At 41.0% G+C, this 18558-nt stretch overlaps 3 protein-coding genes across 4 annotated transcripts; 2 read left to right on the forward strand and 1 right to left on the reverse strand.

Moving 5' to 3' along the window:
* The first annotated feature begins 14 nt into the window (after window positions 1-14).
* Window positions 15-7354, forward strand: dis3 (DIS3 exosome endoribonuclease and 3'-5' exoribonuclease). Its single transcript, XM_050071253.1, has 21 exons — window positions 15-368; window positions 800-957; window positions 1164-1360; window positions 1624-1697; window positions 1811-1978; window positions 2172-2339; window positions 2584-2697; window positions 2884-3021; window positions 3216-3362; window positions 3494-3610; window positions 3699-3800; window positions 4212-4276; window positions 4410-4494; window positions 4663-4790; window positions 5113-5199; window positions 5317-5473; window positions 5719-5933; window positions 6093-6261; window positions 6437-6595; window positions 6712-6834; window positions 6975-7354. Exons 1-21 carry the CDS (start codon window positions 150-152, stop codon window positions 7041-7043), a joined length of 2859 nt encoding a protein of 952 aa, XP_049927210.1. The 5' UTR covers window positions 15-149; the 3' UTR covers window positions 7044-7354.
* A 1690-nt stretch (window positions 7355-9044) lies between these two features.
* Window positions 9045-13608, reverse strand: bora (bora aurora kinase A activator). 2 transcript variants are annotated; one of them, XM_050071177.1, is made up of 12 exons: window positions 13501-13608; window positions 13065-13219; window positions 12795-12901; window positions 12641-12686; window positions 12471-12549; window positions 12290-12334; window positions 12132-12188; window positions 11753-12033; window positions 11387-11549; window positions 10680-11257; window positions 10443-10583; window positions 9045-9824 (listed from the first exon to the last, which is right to left on the reverse strand). In XM_050071177.1, exons 2-12 carry the CDS (start codon window positions 13212-13214, stop codon window positions 9804-9806), a joined length of 1668 nt encoding a protein of 555 aa, XP_049927134.1. In that variant the 5' UTR covers window positions 13215-13219; window positions 13501-13608; the 3' UTR covers window positions 9045-9803. The 2 variants fall into 2 exon arrangements, with proteins under 2 accessions (XP_049927134.1, XP_049927133.1); XM_050071176.1 differs by lacking the exon at window positions 13501-13608 and having other exon boundaries at window positions 13065-13256.
* A 60-nt stretch (window positions 13609-13668) lies between these two features.
* Window positions 13669-16919, forward strand: mzt1 (mitotic spindle organizing protein 1). The gene is made up of 3 exons (XM_050071931.1): window positions 13669-13979; window positions 14947-15092; window positions 16382-16919. The coding sequence occupies exons 1-3, from the start codon at window positions 13928-13930 to the stop codon at window positions 16403-16405; spliced, it is 222 nt and encodes a 73-aa protein (XP_049927888.1). The 5' UTR covers window positions 13669-13927; the 3' UTR covers window positions 16406-16919.
* Window positions 16920-18558: the final 1639 nt, after the last annotated feature.

An 18558-nucleotide genomic window follows, 5' to 3' on the forward strand; every position in this document is an offset into this window, starting at 1 on the left:
TCGTGTTTATCGAAACTCCGGGAAAGTTTTGTCGGCCCACTTAGTTAGTTTACACCTCTACACATGGGCTGCTAGCTAGCTCCTCTCTTTTCATCAAATGGTAGGGGAAAAACACCGGAATTTTACTTTCTGAGGCTTTTACCGTCATCATGTTGAAGTCTAAAACCTTCGTGAAGAAGAAACGGTCGGGTGGGGTGATGAAGATAGTGCGCGAGCATTATCTGAGAGATGATATTTGGTGCGGGAGCGAAGTTTGCACTGAATGCAAACAGGAGTCCACGGTGCTGCAGAGTGACGCGTGTATTGAGAGCAACCTGTGCACTTATCCACATTATTTGGTCCCTGACACGAATGTCGTCCTGCATCAGGTAATAAGTTGTCTCTCACACCCTGCATATCTAGAAGGGCCCTTTTGATTATCATGTTGTCCAATGTGATGGTTTCCAGATATTTAACATGTAATATTCCATACAGACTTGTAGCCATAGTTTGTGCCTGTCATGTATTGTGATCATACAACATCATAACTCATGTAGTATCTCAAGATACTACAAAAACTGGGGTTAAACAACTTCATGAATGAATAGCACGTTTGTTATTGTTATGAATTAACAATATCTCTTCACACAGCTATATATTCTCTTCTGTGTGCCTTTACATGATTGTGATAGCCATTCCTTAAATGTAGGCAATTATACTACCATTTTTTTTGGCATTTACAACCATATAACCTTTGCACTTGATTCTGAATAGCCCTGATTCTCATCAAATGTATGTGTACCCTCTCTGTGTCCTGCAGATTGATGTGTTGGAGGACCCTGTGATTCGTAATGTGATAATCCTTCAGACTGTGCTGCAGGAGGTTCGCCACCGCAGTGCACCGGTCTATAAACGCCTGAAGGACATCATACATGAGAAGGAGAAACACTTCTACACTTTCACTAACGAACACCACAGGTACAAAGACACCACTGACCCTTTAACTGCATCACAACATCTTAATTGCACAATAGTAAAACAATAAAGTATTAGTGACAAAGTATATTCACCGGTTGCACACAAAGATCTCCTCATTAGACCTCTCTCATGATATGCATTTTAAAAGCATGACAGACATCTCTACCTGTTGATCACCATAACACTTTCATCCTCAATTTTTCCAGAGAGACGTTCATTGAACGTGAACCAGGGGAGAGCGCCAACGACCGCAACGACCGTGCAATCCGTGTGGCGACAAAATGGTACAGCCAGCACCTGAAGACGTCCAACTCTGAGGCAGATGGGCTCAAGGTGGTCCTCCTCACCAATGACCAAGGGAACAAGCAGAAAGCAGAGGAGAGCAGCCTGCTGGTGTACAGATGTAAGGGGTCTTTCTTCGGTCTTTCCTTGAGAGCAGTTTAAAACAATCTGCATATCAAGAACACAGCTCCCAAAAGCATTGCTTTAAATTCTACCATAGTTTGCAGACAGAGGGTTAACAGGCACTCTGATTCAACCACCATCCATGTTTTAGAAACCTTCATAGGCCTCCCCAGTTTTTTCTGTTGGATGCAAGCGTGGTTTTAAACGGCATCAGCTGTTTTAACCACTTTGTCACAAGTATTTATTCACTTCTGCTCTTAGGTGAAGAGTACATCAAGAGTCTCATCGGGAACCCTGAGCTTGTGGATCGTCTGGCTTTATCCAATGATGACAAGGTATGAAATTGAAGCTAATTCTGTATGTAGAATTTGTTTCTGTCTTGTTTACGCCCCCGTTTTTTTATTTGTGCTTTTCTTCTTCCACTGATTTCCGTTTTTTCCTCTCTCAGAGTGACATCACTAGCAGTAGGGTGTTGTTCCCAGAGCACCTCCCCCTGTCCAGGATTCAGGCAGGAATTAAGAGCGGCTCTTTCCTCCAGGGCACCTTTAGGGCCAGCAGGGACAACTACCTGGAGGCCACAGTCTTTGTACAGGGAGAGGGGGAAGACAGCACAGAGGTGTGTGTGTACACGTGTTTGTGAATATGCAGTTTGTCTAGACAATTATCAAAAATCTGTGAATGTAACAATCTCCCAGACCTCATCTGGGTTTGGGTGAGAATTTGTCATGGTGTATTGAGATGTGAGTTTCCAGGTACAGGATGCGTGCAGACGTTAAAAGCTCTGTGCTGTCTGTTCGATCTGCTTTCAGGTTCTCATCCAGGGTCTTCAGAACCTCAACAGAGCGGTGTACCAGGATGTGGTTGCCGTGCAGCTGTTACCCCGTGATCAATGGGTGGCGCCGTCCTCAGTTGTGCTGCAGGATGAAGGTTCAGCAAAGGATGATACTGAGGAAGAGGAGGAAGAGGAGGAGAAAGCGGTAAATATCGTCTGAATGAAAGGAACAGTGATCAGACTAGCTTTGTCTCTGCTCACAGCTGGAGGAGGTGTACGCTGTTTCCTGTTGTCTTATAGTTGAAATGAAATTGATCAGGGTGTTTACTGCTGTGCTACACAAAGAGTTTAAACTTTATTTTTAACTGTGCACTTACATGACAACCCCAGTTTGGTCTTTGTAGCTATAGAAACCTAAATGACCTCCATATTCCTGTGTGTCCGAGCAGTTGAAGATATCCGCAGCTGAAGCAGCCAAGAAGCCCACAGGCAGAGTCGTGGGAATCATCAAAAGGAACTGGAGGCCGTTCTGTGGCATGCTCAATCCCTCCCAGATTAAAGAGGTAAATCCAGATTTCTCTATAATACCATATGTCATACACGGTTTAGTTTTTGCCTAGTTTGAAAATTTGAAGCTGTCATCAAAACTGGTATGCATGTTTTGCCTAAATTAATCACTCTCTCTATAGCACTTCCTTGTCTTATGCTCTCAGCACTCACCATCTGTTTTCTTTCCTTTTTCTTTTCAGTCAACCCGACACCTTTTCACCCCAGCAGACCGCCGTATCCCACGCATTCGCATTGAAACACGTCAGGCATCCACACTGGCAGGCCAGAGGATTATGGTGGCCATCGATGGCTGGCCCAGAAACTCCAGATATCCAAATGTGAGTTGGAACTTCGTCAGACTATCAAATATTTGGAATTTGTACCTACGCAGTCTCCACTTGTCAAACTTTTTGACAGGAATTTGAATCATTTGCCCTCTACATCATATAAAGCCACACTCCTCTGGCTCGACGTGTAATATGTGCAAAATAATCTGTCCTTGGAAAGAAACCAGCCTTTTCTTCTTTGTTAGGGTCACTTTGTGCGCAGTCTGGGAGATGCAGGGGATAAGGACACAGAGCAGGAGGTGCTTCTGCTGGAGCATGACGTCCCCCACCAGGCCTTCTCTCAGGCTGTGCTCAGTTTCCTTCCCAAGATGCCATGGGGCATCACACCAGAGGTAATGACAGCTGTGCCTTGGATACACGTAGCAGTATTCTATTCTGTTTTGTTGGGTCATTTGTCAGTGAGTCTATCACTCAGTAATTTTAAAGCATATAAATCTGTGTAATGTAAATGTGTGTGGAACAGGACATGGTGAGGAGAGAAGACCTGAGGAATCTGACAGTGTGCAGTGTGGATCCTCCTGGATGTACAGATATAGATGACGCCCTGCACTGCAGAGAACTGGACAATGGAAACCTTGAGGTGCACATACTGGACACATACATTACAAAGCAGTTACATATTTGTGTCTGTTTATCTTTAAGCTCAGTATTTTGTTTGTCTGCTGTAGGTGGGCGTTCACATCGCTGACGTCAGTCACTTCATCAGACCTGGCAACGCTTTGGACAAAGAGGCTGCAAACCGTGGCACCACTGTCTACTTGTGTGGCAAAGTAAGGAAAAACACTCACACAAGTGTTTTCACAGCATCAGAATTTGAACGTACCAACATTAAATATCACAAGAGTCCATAAGCTGTGTGACTTTATATTTGGAAAAATGTATTGTAGTAGACTATTGTTGGCACAGTCCACCATTTTGGGTCTGATTGCAGCTTAACTACAATAATGTCTCTTTTCGCTATTCCATCCATCTTTTAGCTTTGAATTTATGACATCTGAAGGTGCCAAGCACATTTAGTGACAGCACTGAATGAGTATAAAATCCATTTATGAATTCAGTGCATTTTTTTGTGACTGTGTTTCCTTCACCACTAAATACTACATTTTAGAAGGTGATTGATTCATAAAACATATTTTGACTCCAAAAGAAACCTAAAAAGATTTTTATCCTGTGTCCACCAGAGGATAGATATGGTTCCTGAGCTGCTCAGCTCCAATCTTTGCTCTCTTCGCTCCAATGTGGAAAGGTGAGTAATGGAGAAACATGCTCACAGTTGCCCTCACGGAATTATCATTATCATCAGTGCTCTGTCTTTCCCAAAATATTCCATTGAATAAATATTGAGAAATGTTTGTCTCTTTTTTTTTTTTTTTTACCAGGCTGGCCTTCTCGTGTATCTGGGAGATGAACCACAATGCTGAAATTCTAAAGACCCGGTTCACAAAAAGTGTCATTAACTCCAAGGTATAGTGTATAGGCATATATGCGCTGTCCTCAATATTTTTGCAGTGATATGTGAATCAAACACACTGCAACTTATGCTACTATCACCTGCTTTCGTTTTGTAAGACACAAAATTGTAGAGTCAAGATATTTTTATGCATTATTTCTGTTTATTTCCTTCTTTGACAGGCATCGTTAACTTACGCTGAGGCCCAAATGAGAATTGATGACACCACCAAGAATGATGACATCACCAAGAGCCTGCGAGGTCTCAACAAACTAGCAAAAATCCTGAAGAGAAAGAGGATAGAGAACGGGTAAGGACTGGGAGTTGGGAGTAGTAGAGGCAGGACAATAGATGTGTAGGATGGTACATTTTAATGCCATGACCAGAAAATGGCGTTGGCTTGAGTTTTTATCAGTCTGCACATGGCTCAGCTGCCTTAAAAATCAGGAAACTTGCATTCCTGTTGACTGACAAATTAAACAACAACTCAAAAGCAGAGCTTTTTTTTTTTTTTTTTTTNTTTTTTTTTTTTTTTTTTTTGAGCATTTGATTCTAACTCTTATAAGCGGCACATATTTAAATTGGCTGTATTTAACATGAATGTGTTTACTGTTGTGTTTGATATCTTATAGGGCGTTGACACTGTCATCCTTAGAGGTCCGTTTCCACATAGACAGTGAAACCCACGACCCCATTGACCTCCAGACCAAAGAACTCATGTAAGTAACTTCAAAATGGAGAACCCTTTTTGAAACACTTTTCTCCAAACTATTTTTGATGCCTTTTTTAAGTGTCTCTGTTTGTGTCATAAAATAAACCAATGTCTTTGTTATCAGGGAGACAAACTCCATGGTTGAGGAGTTCATGTTGCTGGCCAATATTTCAGTCGCCCAGAAGATTTATGATGAATTTCCAGACTGTGCCATGCTGAGGAAACATCCAGCACCGCCTCCATCCAACTATGACATCCTGCTGAAGGCTGCAAAGTCTAAGGTGAGGGGAGACGGATGATCATGTGGAAACTATGCTCTGCTTTAAAGTTATGTGCTTGTTTCTTGAGCTTATGTAATCAGTCTGCCTTGTTATGATTTGGGGATGTTGTCAAAGAATTGGCAGTTGCTTCAAATGTCAGAAGCCAGGGTCAAAGTTGCTGGTCAGAACAGCTTAATCATGGCCTCCATAAGAGCTACTATAAATGTATTCTAAGGTGTCAACAATTTGTTTCCTTTTCCCCTCAGGATGTGGATATTCACACAGATTCAGCCAAGGCACTGGCTGATTCCCTTGACATGGCCAGAGTGGACGGCTTCCCGTACTTTAACACACTCCTGCGCATCTTGGCCACTCGCTGCATGATGCAGGCTGTCTATTTTTGTTCTGGCATGGACAGCGATTTCCACCACTATGGCCTCGCTTCACCCATTTATACACACTTCACTTCACCTATCAGGAGGTAGGAAAACAGATACTCCTCACATCTTGACTACATATGTTGGGTCAGGCGTGCACAATTGAAAAACAACCACCGTCGTCCATATTCTTCCCTTTTTCTCTGCATTGAGTCCTTTCCCTTCCTCCCCCCTTCACCATCTTCATCTGCCCTCCTGCACAGGTATGCAGATATTATAGTGCATCGCCTGCTGGCAGTGGCCATAGGAGCAGACAGCACCTACCCAGACTTGATGGACAAACACAAGCAGTCAGCCCTCTCCAACAACCTCAACTACAGGCATAAAATGGCTCAGTATGCACAGAGGTCGTCTGTGGCATTCCACACACAGGTAAAAATGTGGACACACTGGTTTGATTTCACATGAAATACCCCACTGTCCTGAACAATCATGATAAAGAATCATCATAATGTCCGTTTGAGTAAAAGATAATCAAACAGACCTCAAACCATACTGCGTACTTTGCTTTAAATTTGTGGTATTAATACAAATGATCTCTTTCCAGTTGTTCTTCAAAAGCCGAGGCATACTGAACGAAGACGGATTTGTCCTGTTTGTAAGGAAGAACGCAATCATCGTACTCATCCCAAAGTTTGGCCTGGAGGGAACAGTCTTCTTCGACGCCAAAGACAAGGCGGCTCCCAAACTTGTCTTTGATGAGGAGGTATAAACATGAGATTTTGTTTCTTTACAGCTGCTTAGATCAACACTGATAAATTAGCACTACCAGAGGCTGCTGTTCTTAAAAGATCCCTTCGTCATGTGTGTGTGTGTGTTTAGGGTCCCACTCTGAAAGTAGAGGAACACACCTTCCGCATATTTGACAACGTGAAGGTCACCATCAGCCTGGACGCCTCCAATATTCAGCACCAGAAGATCCGCATGGCTCTGATTGACCCTGTGGTAAGATTTTTCTTCTATCAGCAGTATTTGGGTTTGATTGAGGAAAGTTAACATGTTTTCACTCTGTCCTAAAAGGACAATTTGTTTAATTAAACTCAAACCTACCAGCCTTTTATACGCATCAATTGTCTTTATTTCAGATCCCTGGTGTGAGTGTTCCAGCCCCAGATATTGAACCACAGGCCAAGAAGCCAAAACTGGACCGCTGACACAGGAAGCAGCATAGTATTTACCCCAGGCCACCAGCTGATCCTCCAGATCAAGAAGTGGTAGATATCTATTAAAGTCCCAGTTTGGACTCCTGTGTTAATGCATCAGCATAACTATACTTTGAGTAAATGTGGCCATTTTAATAAACTTAGCACAGTGACGCTGCAATGTTCCAACCGTTCAAGCAGCAATCTGCTTTTTTATATGATGTGAAACACTTGTTTGTACATAGACAAGAACACGGAGTGCAAGTCGTGAACGCAGTTTAACAATGTAGTCTGCGACTCAGTCATTAAAGTGTTTTTCATCCTATTTGATTCTGTGTGTTTTGTGTAGAGCCAGCATGCATTTTGAAGATACACTATGCAGGAATTGTTGGTTACTGTTTATGAACAGTACTTACTCAATTTTGTAGCTTTCAGCTGGATGTGTTCTGCTTACAGTCAGGCACCTGGTTGCTACCTTTTTATGAAGTCCTGACCTTGCATTGTCTGTGTTTGTAGGAAAGTCCCAAACACAGCTAATAAGAAGAAAATAAAGTGCAGGCAGAGGACTGAGTCTCTGCAGATAAATACACCCCCAAACACTTCTTGTGGCTTATAAGTGATGGTTGACAGTGATTACTTTTTTAAATTAGTCTGTCTATACATTGCTTTTTAGAAAAATCCTGCATAGTATACCTTTAATCTTTTGAAGTACTCGTACAGAAAATGGTTAATAAATACTGACAGAAACAAGTCATCATTGTCCACAGCTTTGTTTGCCACAATAAAATAAATATCACAGCATTCTCAACATCAAATATGACAATGTTTTAACCATTCTTCATTAAGTTATTTAGTCTGACCACATCAGAATCCTATAATTTTGACAAATTATATACTGAATAGTCTCAGCTATTTAGAATCTTACCAGGATGTCTGCAAGTCCTTAAAGTCTAAAATTAAATTTTATAAATGTTAAGACTTTAAAAGTCATTAAAGGCAAACTACACCCATTTTAAAAATGCATACACTTTATTCTTGTGATCTCAAACAGTCTAAAAATATTAGTCAGCATGAACAACTCTCTCCCAAAACCAAAAACTATAGTGTTAAACTCAAATGTTTGATGTCACAAGGGTTTGAGGGGAGGGGAGTATATGGGTGCACTTCCTGTTTCCAAACTGAGAACACTACAGTAGAATAAAGCTCATTTGGGTATAAACAAAAAAAACATTTGGGGCCACAAAATCAGGCTCCCATTTATTGTCTATGGAGCACCTCAGACTTGATTGAGACAAACTTTGGTTTCTGGCTTTGACCGAGAGTAGCTCATGTTCACAAATATTGACTGAACTTTCCACAGCCATGGAAATAACATTAGAATTCTTAATTTAGGTGGTGCACCTCTTTAAGTAGTCCTAAATCTGAATTTGTGAGGTCTTAATTGCCACAAACACTTTATCTAATTTTTCTTTTTAATTTCTTTTTGTCAAGCTCTTCTGTGTTTAAGTCCAATTTCTCATGTTACAAATTTTTAAGCTTTATTTTACACTGGCACTAAACCTGTTGGCAAAATGTAAAATTAACCTAACTTACTCAAAAACTTACTTAAAAAACATATTTCTACATTAAACCGACCGCTGTGTGGGACCACATACTACTTTACTTATACTTTCCTGTCATGCTTGAATAGGAAAAAGATGATTTGTCCAAAAATCAGTTGAAAATTTGGTCGAAAACTTACAACTTAAATTAAAATTAACTTAAATTTAAGTGTATGTTACCTGTAGACACCCTGCTTACATTGCCGTGTTTTGAACAGAATTGTGAAAATTGACAACTGTCACAATGCACTTACACTGAGTGGTTAATGTTACTCAATTATTGGGAGCTCACCCCTGAATTTTATGTATTACTGTATATTATTTCTGGACCAAGCCATTTAGTCAAAATACACACATTGTAGAAAACCCCACAATAATAAAACAAAAAAAAGAAGCCATCTCAAGCCAGACAAAGAATTCAAGTTAATTTAATGTGATATGATCCAGCCCATGCTTTTAAGTATGCAAAAGAAAAAAAATGGCTCCATCAGCTTTTAATTTTCTAGCGGCATTATTCAGTGCATCTTATTCAGGAATAAATATTCTGACAATCCAAATAAGATCCACAGCTAACCTTAATTTTAACAATTCTTACTCATTCAATAAAACAAAAAGCTCTCGTCATATAAAAACATGATAAACTGTTTTATAAAACGATAAATACAGTACAAATCGAATGTCATCTGAAAGTCAGGATCGATCAAGTCGATCATGTCAACACCAAATAAAAATGGAAATGATGACATCAGCATCAATACAGCATTCAAGGAGGTTACTGTTGTGCAAGTTAATTCAAAATTGACATTTTTTTCTTTCCCCTTATCGCACCAGTATACTGGGTCTAACAGAGCTGTTAAATTACAGCTTTACAGTGTCTTACAGTGGGACTAAGATCTCCTCCCTTCTAACATGTGAAAAACATACTTCTGTATAACGTTTGCTTTCTGTCTGACAACTTGAACTCTAAACCTTCAAAAGAACAAATAACCACTTGTGAAACCAGTTTAGTTCTCACTGCCATTAACAGTTGACCCAATTCATTCACCCTAATCAATTAATGCGACAAAAACGCTCCAAAACATAGTGTAAACTTTGTTGTATTTGATTGCAAAATAATCATCTTAAGCTTCCACTGGAAGAGGCGTCCCTTTAAAAGCACCAATCACATGGCTCAGTGGTGAGGATAGAATACCTGGAAAATAAGAAACATTTTCAGTGAGATGAAAATGGACAATTCAGTTAGTTAAGTCTGCAAAATATTCTCAGTAATGCATTTTAAATGAGTGCTGATACTTAATTCTAAGTATCTAAAGACCCCAAATCATGTGTCTACAAGCCTGTGTTTGTGTGTAAAGGGTTAATTTAAGGCTCATATATATATATATATATATATATATATACACTGCCTTTATGAACAAAAATAGATCCTTTCATTTCAAAATTTGTCACTGTTACTGCCCACATATTTCCGTGCATCCCTTACGACATGGATACATTCACTAGAGGGCAATCAAGGGTCACGGTCTCCCACAGACCTCTACTTTTCCTTCTCTACCCTCCAAATGACATGATTACCCTTGCAATCTGTTCCCAGCTGATCTGTCATAACGTTTTGTCCCTGTGCCCGGGCAATATAACATCATCAAGATGTTAAAAATCACTGAACTGCTTGCATAATCTCTCCCCAAAAAGTACCACTGTTTGTCTCAGAAAACATACTCAAATATGGACGACATGAACGTAGAGTACGGACAGAAGGCTCTGTCTGTGTCCGTACCTAACATTGAGCATAAATGAGCCTTTAACTTACCTTTAGTTTAGTGTGTCGAGTGAGTTGGAAACCGTCTTCTGCCAGGTTTGAACTGAAGGACTCTTTGCCGTGACAGTCTGAGCTGAGTAGATCTATAAGACTGGCAGTGCCTGCTGAGGTAGTGTTGTACCCGCTGTCCACCTGAACACACACAAAAAGCAGTTCATTACAAATATGCCGTTGACAGACCAGAATAAATTGGATGAGATGAAAATGGATGAAATTGCTGACACGAACCTGCATGCTGGAATCGTAGCGTATGCTGCTTCCCTCTGCCAGAAGAGATACAAACATCTGAGAGCTCTCTGTCGCCGACACATTGCCCATGCGAGAGCTGGTCAGCTGTCCTGAATGATTTCCACTTTCCTCCTCTTCATCCTCCAACCTCCCGTCTGTCTCCGTCTCCTTGCCTTCCTCCATTTTCACAGGTTCCATAGGATTCAAACAAACTCTCTCATTGTCAGCGGGGTGAGCGCTGCGGGCCAGGGGCGAAGCTGGATCTAGCTCCATAGGGGGGAGAGAAGAGGAGGAGGAGGACGAGGAGGAAAAGGGGAGTTGATCCTCAGCTTCCTGATTGTCTTGGAGGTTAGGGTTGAGGATCGGGGAGATGAGGGGAGGGGAGGCCCAGCAGCGGACTCGGGGCCGGGGCTTGGGTCTGGCATTGTGCTGGGGCTCGGTGTAACAGTGGCGCTGGTGTGGGGAGCAGCTACGAATGGGAGAGCAACCCTCGACAAATGGACTCTCGTTGCAGGAAGTGCCATCTACGTCCAGGGGAACGCCGTTTGGAGTCAAGTTGCTCGGCTGCTTCCTCTCAGCTACAGAAGGAACGCAGATTCAGTTTGAAGAGAAACTTAGTTAACATTACCACAGAGTCTTTTTTAAAATACTGTATGTTGTAAAACCCTATCGTAAAAAGTTTTTGAGTTACAAAACAAATAGTTTACCTGAACATGTGGGTGTGCGTGCTACATGTGCAAGAATAGGAGAAATTGTGGGGGAGACAAGACCAGCAGGAGACGACCTATCAGGGAACAGAGGACTGGTGATGCTGCCGAGGCTGCAGTCCCGGAAGCAGCCATGCTGGATGGGACTGGATGAGAACTGACCCTATAATTTAACACAAGAGAAATACATTTTTGTTTAATGGTGTTTTTGTTTATTAACTTAATGAACAGTTTAATCCAAATACAAAAAAAATGTTACTGCTTATGAGCATTTACCAAAGTCTGCAGTACTCTGGTGCTGAAAAGATTAGTTAATAACAGAAGGTGGATTATCAAAATAATTATTATTTGCATCACTATACTCACTGTAGAGGGAGTCGGAGCCAAAACGCTGCGGGGCAAAGGGGAGGAAAAGATAGATGATAAAGCTTCTCCCTCCGAAACTGCAACCCCTCCCTCAGCTTCCTCTCCTCGGTTCAGAGAAAGCCTCTCCTGCCTGGCATAGCTTCTCTCTGGACTTGGCGGACTGGAGCTGTCAGAGCCACTGTAAGGGCCCTGGCCATCGAGGAAGAGTTTTCGTCTTAAGGAGGAGGAACTGAGACTCTCCTGCACAGCATCACACGGTTCCTCGTAGCGGTAATGATCCCCTGAGGAGAGGGAAGAAACAGACAGACAAACGTAGTCATTGGATTATGTCAAAGCAGACTCTGTGATTTGATTGTGCCGGCATTTATTGGAGGCTTACCTAGTATTTTCTCCAAATCAAAAGCCAGAGGTAATGAAAGAGTTGTCTGACAAGCAACTGTAAAAGAAACATAATGAAGAGAGATTAAAAAACAAGTCGTAGATAGAGAAGGAAAAAAGAAGAGATGAGTCACTGTTACAAACTTAGAAGACACCTACCTGAGATTTTTTCTGGCTCCTCTGCAATCATTGCAGACTTCAAATCTACAAGTGCAAAGACACAGAGTTACATACACACAAAATACTTAAATAACATAGAAAATGAGAATACAACATGAAACTTTTGACAATAAAAGACTTCAAAGGGTCAAAAATTAATAGAAACAATAAGATCATTTACTTTTCGTATAGATCTGGGGGCCTTTACGGGGGTCTGGTGCTGCCCAGGGCGAGGGCACGATGGTTCCTTTGGTGAAAAACTTAAGTGGGAGACAAAGCAAATATTACAATCTATGAATCATCAACATATCCATTTCTCTATTATTAAACAATAGGTTTAGAATCACATACCTGCTCGATAGCATTCTGACGCTTCTCCTCAATGTCAGAATCCATCCTAGATGTTTGGTAGAAAAAAAATGTCGCTTTAATTACCAGTTACCTTATCATAATGCCATCCTTATTTCCTATATATCTACCGTGACTGCTGTGTTGCATTACATACCTTGTCTGGCTGAGGTAAAAAGACTGTCGCTGGATGTCCTCGGGGTCTATGTGGACAGGGAGAAGGCTGGCCATTTCATCAATAGACCAGTTAAACTTGGGTGGAGTCTGAGGGAGAAACAAATGAGGAAGTGAGGAACAACACTACACATAAGTAGAACAAAATGTATGGACACAATACAGCATTTAGATATTTGCAATGAGAGATGTGTCACATAGTAGTAGACCTAAAGGATTTAAGGTAGAAGGTGTAAGGTGTGTTCAAACTTACAGCTTTACAAGGCTTGGACTTGAAGACAGATGGGCTTGGCACCAGGGATTCATGAAGGTGGTGGTAGTCATTAGGACTTTCAAAGGGGTTTCTAATGGATGGTCTGCCTGGAGTCTCTGGAGTGATTTGTAGCTCAATATGGTCCCCCATTTTACCTGAAGTCAGCATAAAGGAAAATGACATTTCAGACATGACACACTCAAACAACAGCTTCTATTTCATTGAAAGGCGAGTCAATTGTTGAAATTAGTCGGTTAGCTACGTTACTTTTCCTGTTTCTATAGCGTTAACAAGCCTTCGAAGCTATTAATGTGGAAGGAATTTGGTCGCAGCGTCACGTTTCCTCCTTTTCTTTCTCATAACACTCCACTTAACGTAAAAAAAATTAAAGTACATTTAAGTATTAGACATATAACAATCTGCTGTTGGTACTTACAGTTGTTAATGAGCCAGGACTTTGAACACAAAGCTAAAATCCTCCTTCATTGAAGAGTCGGCAAACAATCAGCAACGAGAGGGTTCAAACGTTTATTTCAATTTCGCCCACACTGCCCACCAACCAATAGAAACGTTGCAGGAAGTTGTTGGGAACCAATCAATGAAGAAATGTCGTCACTTCCTCCTCCAGTTTCGTTTGTCAGCTTAGCAAGCAGGGAAGCTAGCTAGCTAGCTGCTAATATCGTCCCGTATTTAATGTGTTTTTGTAATTTTTGGAGATCGTGTCTAACATGAAAACGAAACGTTTAACTTCTGGCTGAACTGTTTTAAAATAACATAATCTTGAATCACATCAGAGACCTCTTCAAGTCTTATTTGTTAGCCGCCAGCTAGCTAGCGTTGGCTAACCATATCCATTCTACACCATGGCAAGTGCAGCAAATGCAAACTTAAACGCAGTCCGGGAGACAATGGACGGTAAATATATATTTATACACATGCAGCAGTTTTTGTATTTGTAAAATAGCTTCAAACTCAGTTGCAAATAAATCGGGCTTTTCTGCTAACCTTTAGCTTGTTTGTGATCGTATTGATAAACTGAATTTTTGCACATCCTGCACAAACCTGCTCAGCTCTCTAATCCTAAAACAGCCGTATTGTGCATATTTTTTTATAATTATATTATTTATTGTATTAATTATTATTATTATTTTATATTATTATTTAGTTCTTAACTCTTGTAGTGCATTTATGTTTATTTCGTCTTAATGTGTTTATTGTAAGTACTAAACACATAGGCCAATTACTTGTATGTGATAACCTACATACTTGGCAATAAACCTTATTCTGATTATCATAACAGATTGTGTAGGGCAGGGGTGTCCCAACCTTTCGTGAATGGGGGCCACATTAGATAATTTGAAAATATCTGGGGACCAACTGCCTCTCATATCCTATGGGTTATTTTATTCTTTATGAATCACATATAAATGAGACAATGCAACTGTTCATCTGTCAGCGAAAAAGTATTAAACTTTCTAATGCTACTGAAAGCATTGGCCCTCACTGTCGACTTTACACTTCTTTGCTGTGGCCATGTCTGACCCCTGGCAGGAAACGCCAGCTATTAGGCAGCAGTTTGTTTGCTTGTTTACGTTGTGTTCATGAAACACATTAGTTCACCAGCATTGTTTGCACTTTGTGCATGTCTACCAACTGTATTATAGTTTTTCCATTGTAACTTGAATAGAAAAAATACAAGGTGATCTTGTTTGATTAGCCAACATTGTGTGTTGGGCCACATATAGTATTTTGAAAGGCACGCTGCAGGCCTTTAAACCCAGTCCCGAGGCCCTGGTACAGGGCATACTGCAGTTAATTTTTGTCTTGTCTTTGTCTAGAAAATGTATCTTAACTCGGGTTACTTGTCACCTTCTTCCACCAGTGCTTCTGGAGATCTCCAGGTTGCTGAACACAGGTTTGGACATGGAGTCTCTGTCCATATGTGTGAGACTGTGTGAGCAGGGCATCAACCCAGAAGCTCTGTCTGCAGTCATCAAAGAGCTGCGTAAAGCTTCTGAAACGCTAAAGGTACAGACACTTCATAAATTGTCTAACCAACACATAAACAAACATCCTTAATTTGCAATCATATAACAGGGAGAAATGCAGAAACCCGTATGTTTTAGAATGTGTAACGAGCGTGTTGTGTAGTGTTTGGTATTTTTATAGGATAAATAAGTTTACATATGATAGAGTATAGAAAGTCATACATTTTCTGTTGATCAGCTAATGACTGAATCCAGCACTTATAGCACTTAATAGTTCCAGCACTTATTCAGATGTTGAGCTGATGACAATACAACAGCCTACACCAGCACTGATAATTGCTGTCAAACTGAAAGTTGAGATGCCTGCAGCTGCTGTACATCATGGTCTTGGATCTGCAACCAAGGTGTCTCCTAACACGGAAAACTGTCAACAAAGCTGTTAGATGTGAATGTTTCCAGTGAGATGGTACAGGTTTGGGTGATGTGACATTAAAAAATGCGTCAGCCATCAGAGATTCTGCCATACCATTAATACTGAGGTATCATTTCCTTGAGCATCATTAGCAGCATCAGGTCATCATGAGCAATGTTGCATATTGATGGGCATGACTGCTTTTACAGCAGTATTGGATTTATATGATTTTTGCACAAATCTGTGATGAGGTATATTAATTCTTCAGGTATTAAGTCGACTATGCAAAGAATACACACTGGTTGTTTATTGGTTGTTCTGTCCACAAACAGTTGATTTTCCAGAAAATGTATTGTAACACAATGTAAAATCACACACACTTTACAGTCTATCCATCTCCGTCTCCTAACATGACATTATCTTGCTCAAGTTTCATTCTGTTTGGACTGTTGAATTTGGCCACCTCTTATGTCACCATCTGTTAAATGTTTTCCATGAGCATATGCACTCATGAACCTTAATATCTGTTTTTGTGCTAAACAAAATAATAAGATAATATGAGTGTTAGAGGACTCTCATCTTCTGAGTGCCTTAATCATGAGCGGAATATTTCAGTCACTACTGAGGACAACTGGTAATAGGAAAATATGTTGTTGTCCAGGCAAGAGGGAAAGTTGTCATCACAGAGGGCCAGGAAAAAGTAAAATATGCACCATGTGATGTATTAAAATTTGTTTTGGTGTAGCTTTTCTTTTCCACATATACCAAACTCCCAGGAGTCAGTTCCCTCCGATTTATTTTCTCTCAGTTTTGCAAACATATTTGTCCTGTGCACAGTTTTAGCCAGTCCATAAAGCAGGTGTAATTTGATTATAAGAAAAAAAAAAACACTACTCTATATTTATTTTTTCTTTCAGGCTTCTGAAAACTGCACTAACTGAAGTTGCAGCCTGGTCTCCTCTGTTTGAACTTTAACGGGATCATGCCCCGTTCCTGGATCTGTACCTATGACGAGCTCTCCAGCCAGTCAGACTTGCCTGTGTGTTGGCACTCTGTCCTCTGCGTCTCCTCGGCGACGAACCGCTCCTGTCCTGTGCTTTGACTTGTGTCTTGAGTTTTTGTGTGGAGCTGTCAACCTCAGTCCTCTTCCGAAACACGAGTCTTCTCCCGACACGAGACCATGCTCGGCCATTCTGCCTCAGATCTGCAAGATTCTCCTTCAGCCATTTGTTGCATCGATATCCTGCCTTAATTTAAGAGCATACTTCTAATTTCTGATAGTCGGCTTGTGTCGCACTTTTCATGAGGAAATGTTTTTTATGATGTTTTTTGTTAGGACTTGTTTTTAAGTTTGTGTAATGCATTTTCAACCTAATCCTTTTGCCATTTCCATTGTCCATTTAACCATCAATGATGGAACAGCCTAAATTAAAATGTTACAAGCAACGGCCACAAGGTGGTGTTGTGTCCTTCTTATTTTCTAAGGTGTAGGTATTCACTGGGTGTTCTAACTATGCAAGTTTCTTATCTGGTAGTGTTCCTGATGTTAAAGAGCAGTTGAGTAGTTATTTTTTTCAGGTACTTTTTAAATCACATGTTCCCTTATTTATTTACAATGCTGACTTTTTCTATGTTGCCTTGATCCCATTGTAAAACACAGCAAAACATTTTTCCTCAGTGATGTAATTCTTGCAGGCTTTCAAATAGGACCTGACATTTTTCTGAGGGATTTTACAAAGGAAATGATCTTTCCTGTCACACTAGGTGAAAGGGACAAAGAGACAAACACAAACCGTGCAGGGGTTGATCACATCAACATGTACAGAACAGAAGACATGAACAAGGGTTATTCTTTACAGCAGGATGTCCTGTTGAACTGAAATCTTACCCTCCCTCCTTTATGTCCGTACTCTATCCCCACAAAAAAAAAAGTATTAGAGATTTATTGCAAACTTGACAAAAAAAACAACAACCCGTCTTTGATCAACCAGAAATGAAACCCCCTACATCATGTGTCTAACCACACAGAGCATTGTTTTGTTTCTCCACCGTCTGTGAAATAGCTCTATTCATCTTCGAGACGAGGGAAAATGCTGAGAGCACAGAACATTCCTCCACAGGCCAATATACAGGCTAGAAGCGACCTCTCATCCGAAAGGGCTTGAATCAGTAGCTTTTTGAATGTGTGTGTGTCCCTCTCTATGTGTGTGAGAGTTTAGGTGTTCCTGCAGCGCTGTAGATGTCTACAAATGAGTAGCCCCCTAAGCCATCTGACAGTCACGCCTCACCCCTCACAGGCACACCACAGAGAAAGCCAGCGAGCGAGCAGGAGAGTGTGTGTGTGTAAGCATTTCTGTCTTCTTCTGCTTTGTCTCGCCATCTTGACTGACGGGCTGTGAGTCTAAATCTCTGTACCGCCGCTTTGATCTCTTAACACAGTATCTCTCTGTTCCTCAATACCAGCATCGTGTTAGCCAAGTATGAGAGGCATACAGATACGGCGCAGTGGCTCTCCTTGATAGCTCGTGAGCTCGAACAACCCCTGGCCTCCGTGGGGGGTGAGCTGCAGGAGATGATGGAGAGGAGACCCACATTGAGAATCCTTTTCTTTCACAAAGAGTTATGCATGGCTTGATTGGCTACTGTGGGCGTGGGATTCAGGATGCATTGCTTTCCGTTTGATGTGTTTGAAGGGTTTCTCCTGATCCTTGCCGGCTACTTTGATCTCTATAAAACAAAATATTCTCAAATCCCATAGTCCTGACTGAGAGATTAGCGTCCATATATGCATAAACATCTAAGAGGTGTTCAACTAGGCCACTGGTCAGGTCACATGACTGTATAAACTTAAGCAGGTCCTCACATCTGAACTTCTGAAGGTGTTTATGTTTGTACGTCTGATAATTACCCCGGCTGAGGATTATTTTTCTGATAAATGAGGGCAGTCTCATTTACAAGTGAAAGATTATGGTTCAGGTGCGCGCAATGGATATTATAAAAAATAATTAGACTGGACTGATTAGAAGTTCCTTATGCATAAGGAATGATGGTCTGTTGATGTTTGTACAAACCCAAATTACAAACACAATGTCTC

The sequence above is a fragment of the Epinephelus moara genome, chromosome 19, assembly GCF_006386435.1.
Source record: "Epinephelus moara isolate mb chromosome 19, YSFRI_EMoa_1.0, whole genome shotgun sequence".
Classification (NCBI taxonomy): Eukaryota; Metazoa; Chordata; class Actinopteri; order Perciformes; family Serranidae; genus Epinephelus; species Epinephelus moara.